The sequence below is a fragment of the Fulmarus glacialis genome, unplaced genomic scaffold, assembly GCF_000690835.1.
Source record: "Fulmarus glacialis isolate BGI_N327 unplaced genomic scaffold, ASM69083v1 scaffold5486, whole genome shotgun sequence".
NCBI lineage: Eukaryota > Metazoa > Chordata > Aves > Procellariiformes > Procellariidae > Fulmarus > Fulmarus glacialis.
Genome location: NW_009218637.1, coordinates 56,451 through 62,420, shown reverse-complemented (window position 1 = coordinate 62,420; position 5,970 = coordinate 56,451). Strand labels below are relative to the sequence as shown.

Here is a 5,970-nt window from a genome sequence, read left to right as displayed (position 1 = left end):
TTCTGGCACAAAAGACTAGTTTTATTATAAAAACTTGGTGTCAGATCTTGAACCACAGCAGAGCTGTACATGTTTCAGAGGAGAAGGTGACTTAATGACTTTAGTGGTCCTCATACTTTTTTGACCAGACCATAGGACTCTAGGGATGCCTTCAATTGTGTCAAACTGTCCCCAGACTAATATGAGAACAGAGCATCACATATGACACCAGCAATAATGTAGAGATGAGAGAAAGGTCTTATTTTTCATTGACTAGCAAGCACCGTGCACTGGCTCTCTAAGTGAGAGCAGAGCTTCCCTTCAGTGCCATGCCTCCTTCACATCTCCTGCCCTGTTACTTTGCGTTTCCAGCTCATGGCTGGAAAAAGAGAGTGTAGCCCTGTAGCACATAGACCTTGCCTTCAAGAATAATCTCTTGGGATTTCTGTGATTCATCAGCTCTATTGATAGTTACACAACTTTGTTCACAAGGAACATGGGATTAAAACAACAGCATTTTAGTCTGTTGGGTTTTATCTCTTTATTTCCAAAGGGTCAAAACATCTTACTAAAGATACCTGGCGAAAGATACTGCCCTTTACTAGCAAGAAAAATCTTTCTGGTTTAAAGTCCATTGTAGCATTATTTCCAAACACCAGTCTATGAAAGGCTGGCCATTTTTGATCTTCCTTTTTCTTTGCAGCTCTTACTTAAGGGGACAAAACATCAGAGAAGAAATCTTAGAAAATGCTGAACTTAGGCTCTCGTTCTGAATTCAGTGAGTCCATGGGAAAAGGAGAGACACCACAACACACAATGTCTGCCCCATTGACTCTCATTTCTAAGATATGGCATTCAGATTAAATGAAAATGTAAACCATTTATGCAGATGGCAGTGTTTGCTACCTGTCTACAGGCTGATGCACCTCATTAAACAAATGGTTGCACAAATTTCCTTGTAGCAGATGGTTTATCAGTAAAGAATTGGGGTTACTTGTTTTCATTTATGTTCTTCTATAGCAAGGAAGTGGAACCCTCTGATGTTTGATCAAAATCATTATCTCAAACCTTCCTGTGTCTGGAGCATTCTGGAATATTTCTTTTGACCTTAAATGTGACATATGAGATCATTCCCTAAGGGAGGCCTTGGGCAAAGTGGGGTTAGGGCAGAGCAGAGGCTGGCGTTCAAGCAACAGCCAGAAAGAAAAGCACACGGGAGGCAACAGTAAGAGCAGTGGAGCAGGTTGGGAGTTAGAGAGTAGCTCACATTGCTGAACACCTGTGGAGCCAAATGTTGATGAGCTCCATCAACATATGAATGACTGTGGTGTGTCTATGAGCCATCTTCATATAAAATGTATAAACCATGTATCTTAGTAAGTCTTTTATTAAATTCATGTATTACAGTTAGTAACTTTACATAATAAACTTCACATTCAATGCAATTCACATCCCTGAATAGAGGACAGAGAGCAGTTCTATTGCAGCAGCTTCCATTCCCCGAAGGAACAGAAAGAAACATTGCATTGAGAGCATCTAGAGCACAGCATGAGCTCAAAGGTGTTGTCATTCCCAGCCTGTGCTCAGAGACAGAACATCAGCAAATGGCTTTCATTTGTCTTGAAAATCCCAGAAGAAAAAAAGTAGCAAGTTGCATAAATGGCAGAAGGTGGACTAAAATCCAACTGCGTCTCAACTTCAGTCTGCTTGAATGTCATTTAAAATTTGTCACAAGGTTTAAATAGTCAAAGTTATTTGAAAGCATAGTTTCCATGGTGGCCTCTTTAGTGACGTCAGAAGCGTGGAACTTTGGAAACATCAGTTTATTTGGGTTAGTGAGTTGGTCTTCTCAAAATGGAAAAGCATGTTGAATTCCATAGCATGTGGACAGACTGTGCCTTGGATCATACCTTTTGTCTCTGAATTTTAACATGCTGCTTGGCTGAAATTTCAATTAAACATTGCCTACCTCTGAAGTCTTTTGTTACCTGTAGTGAAATAAAATCAGAATTCAGCATGTGATGAGGTAAGTCATCTTCTTAAAAATGTCTTTTTACTACAGCATATTTTTCACCACAGCATTCATGTCTCTGCACTTCTTTTAAATCACTCCAAAAATGTGTTTGTTTCCCTAGATGTCAGTGCGTTAATCCACCACTTGGTTATTCTACCCATGATGGGAGTATATTTAGTCTTAGTGGGCTAGGTATGTTCAGGAGATGTTTAGACTAACATGACAGTGATGCACGACTGAGAGAAAGAAGCGAGAAACCCTATCCAACGCTCAATAAAACATGTCTTTTCCAGTGGGTTCTCTGAACCCCAGACAGGGGTATGTCCTGGAAGAGCACAGGAATCCGCAGCTGTGTGGCCTCCGTCCCAGAGAAGTACTAGAGGGCACTTATGAACAGTTTAGCAGACTTGGATAAAATGTCTATTTTCATAAACTCACAACAATCATGTTGTGCTTTGGAAGAAAGAAGATGTTGGTCTTCTGATATAGTTCCCAATACCCTCTCCTGGATGTGTTAAGAGCATCCTGAAAGATTAAGGTTGGGAAGAGAATTTTAAAACATTAGCTATATTATCTGGATGATTTCCCACAGAATAACTGCTGAATTTACTAGCACTTAAAAAATAAGAACAGCTAAATAGGTAATGATTCTGAACTTCTTGAAACCCTGAGGAAAAGTTACTGCTGAGGACTGAGCCATTAGTGCTTACTTACTTATTTTAATTTCTTTGATCTGCATATGAAATAGGAACCCAGGAATGCGAGGAACAGCACAGAACCTGCGACCATTAACACCATCTGCAGCATACTCAGCATCTGGACCCGACCGGTGACTCGATTTCTGAACATTTCTGCTTTCTCATCCCCAATAACAGCAGACTGAAACAGTGCAAGAAAAATGTCAGTGGAAGGTAAGTATGCAAGCCCTCACTTGCTGAATACATTCTTGGCATGTGCAAATCACAGCATGAGTTTAATTGCCCGATTTCAGGGCACCAAGACTGAAAAAGCTTGGTCTTTTTTTTTTCTTTTTTTTTAAACAGTGAAGATTAATAGACTATAGAAAATAATAGAAAATATACTAACCTCATTTAGCCAAAGAAGAGGAAAAATATAAGGTTTTTGAACTTTTGATAAAGCTCTGAAATGATAAAATAAGTACAGCACGTTATCTTTAGTTTGGTGCATAAGCCCAGTCTCTACTTAAACATTTTTCTTCTCCTCTAAGTACATTTCTAACTTCCAGATGTACATATTTAGTATACTTTTGGACTGAAAAAAATAAGCCTACAATTAATAACAGCCATTTTACATATCAGGCAACCGTCTCTTTCTGTCTAGTCTTCCATATGTGGATATGCAGAAAGAAGAAAGGCTGGACACAGCTAGGTGTTGGTAGGAGGGTCTGAAGATCTGTGTGGTGTTCACCTGCCAGATGTACAGGATCCCAAAATGCCCGTCTGTACATGTACATTTGGGCCAATGAAGAGAAAAGAAACTAGAGACCCGTCAACCCTTGTGATAAAATCCATCTAGTGACAGAGCATACATAAATTCTCTCTCTCTTTGGATTTATTACAGAAAATACATTTTGCCTTCTAGCTCCTCCTCATGGCCCCCATTTGTGTTTTGTAAGAAAGTTATTTTTAAGGACATGTTGCCTTGTAAGCTTCTGTGGGGAAATCAAATGTGTGTTAAAATACTTGGACTGTGCCTTGCTCAAGAAGGCTTGCTCTTTTGCTGAAATTTATGTTCTCTGAAAAGTCATGGCTGAAATATTTGCAAGAAAGACAAAAAGGCTTTGGGAAAGTATTTTTAATCCTTCTTTTCCCAGCCATTTCTACTGACACTCTTGTAGACCAATCAGCCCTCTTGAAAAAAGTCTTTAAAAACAAAATAATGAAGTAGTACTTACTCAATTTTTGGTGCAGGCTTCACAAGGAGGTTTACTTGCAGCCTTTTCGCAAATTGTAGTGTAAAACCAGTGATCTAAAACCAGAAAAAACCACCCACATTAATTTAAATTTTTGAATTGGATGTCTAACCCTAGAACATGGACTGTGTCAAAAAGCACTTTGGTATTATTTTATCCTTATGTTTTGAAGGATTCCATTTTTATCAAATTTTACTGTTTCTAAGGGTCTCTCATTTCTCATAGAAGTTCTGATTTTGTGGCTTTACCATAGTTACTTTTGTAATTTGCAATTAAAACTGAAGGCAAAAAAAATATTAAAAATACTAAATCAGTCATGAAAAGTTTCATATAAAAATATGGTTTAGATTTTTTTCCCACCAGAAATTAGCTAAATTTTCTTTTTCAGTAAGAAGGATGTTTAACTTGCATAGGGCCAAAAACAAATAATTCATATCAGAACGAACATATCAAAACAAAGGTTAGATCTTTTCTTCATGTCCTTCTTTTCCCCCGTCCTCCACAAAAACAAGACAGGGCGTGATTCTTGAAAATTTCATATCAGATTTAGGAAATTCTGGTTGATGTCTCTATTCCAAACAAGGTGAAACAAAGATTTAACTTTAGATCTCCTAATTGAAGTTACATAGCTTGACTGTCAAATTAAATGACTAAAAATATTTTACGGAAAAATCCTGAGTTTTACCTTTTCATCCAAATTCAGAGCAAAATAAAATTTTGAAACCCTAGAATTCATCACACAATTCAGAAAACTTTGGTAAATACACTTAAAGTTAAGAATCTGAATCACTGGAGCAGAAGTAGAGGTAAAATTGGAGGCAATCAAAATCAGAGCTGTCATAAATTCATTCAGTTTGGGAGCTCCGTGGGACAATCCAAGTCACAAAGACTACATTAGGTCTATTCTAGACTAGTCTGTTCAGATTTCTAGTAATTTTCTTGGAAATAAACTGATCTATATTTATTTAATTTCAATTGAGATAGTAATTATACAATGGGTAGTTACAGAAAATGAAAAAAAAAAGTATAGAGGGAACAGAAGAACTTTCATAGAAAAGAATTTTCTCAAAGTACTTGAAGATCACAGAAAAGCTATGGTATACTTCAAAGTTTGCAGAATCTATTTAATCCCACATTCCCAATAAGAAAAAATCAAAACTTGTTTTCCAAACTTTGAAGGTCAGAATGAGACAAAGTTCTGCTCTAAATTTCCCCTGCTAAAACCATAACACTTTTGTGAGTAGATCTTGCAAAAGCAAGCATGAAAATATTGTATCTTCTGCTCATCCCTCTGGTAAAAGGCGTACTCTACTACAATTAAATTTAAACACCACAAGTTTACTGAGTTACAATTATTAAATGTTTGGACTTACAGGCTCTACATCTAGAAACGTCTCATGCTCGTTCTCATTTGGGCTCAGGCCTTCAACATCATGCAATATAGAATCACTTGCATGAAGAAAATGCGGGAGAGAGATAAATACCGGTCTTCCTATTTGAAAAAACAAGCTCACTTGAATCATTAAGCCTTGTTTCGGTGCCCATCTTCTGAGGCCATTTTCCATGCAAACATAGTTTTTTATATAGACACACAATCCTGACAAAAATGTTAATAGTCCCACCACCCCCAAAAAATTTGAGCATTTCTGTGATTCTACTGCCATGAAGAAAATTTGCATGGTGAAATAAACTGTAGTTATAAATCTTGGTTGTCTGTGTCCACACTGGACACAGTGCTGGCAGTGCTCCCAGTTTCATGCTGAGGTGAGGACCTGACTGTCACTGTTTCCCCCCACCCTCATGATCTTGTTTGAGTAGAAAGCAAACCAGAAGGGAACCCTTGCTGTCCACTCTACACCAGACTTTTTATATATTTATTTTATTAAACCAATATTAACCTTAGCCAATAGTGTCTCTCAGTCTCTGCATGTGTATATAGTTGTATACACACACACACACTCTGTGTGCGAATTATCACAAATACAAGGACTGTGACTATCTCTGGCTTTTATACAGTGCCTATAGAATCCTCTTCTTTCCTTTC

At 37.6% G+C, this 5,970-nt stretch overlaps 1 protein-coding gene across 2 annotated transcripts in view; it reads right to left on the bottom strand.

Moving 5' to 3' along the window:
* Window positions 1-1,352: 1,352 nt before the first annotated feature.
* CD36 (CD36 molecule (thrombospondin receptor)) overlaps window positions 1,353-5,970 on the bottom strand; it is a 35,719-nt gene continuing 31,101 nt past the window's right edge. Inside the window, exons 10-14 of one of the 2 annotated variants that reach the window (XM_009580085.1) lie at window positions 5,300-5,418; window positions 3,909-3,982; window positions 3,080-3,134; window positions 2,708-2,872; window positions 1,353-1,967 (exon numbers count right to left, since the gene is read on the bottom strand). In XM_009580085.1, the coding sequence (XP_009578380.1) occupies window positions 2,708-2,872; window positions 3,080-3,134; window positions 3,909-3,982; window positions 5,300-5,418 (413 nt within the window). In that variant the 3' untranslated portion in view covers window positions 1,353-1,967. The remainder of the gene's footprint in view (window positions 1,968-2,707; window positions 2,873-3,079; window positions 3,135-3,908; window positions 3,983-5,299; window positions 5,419-5,970) is intronic. The other variant, XM_009580086.1, reaches the window with a different exon arrangement.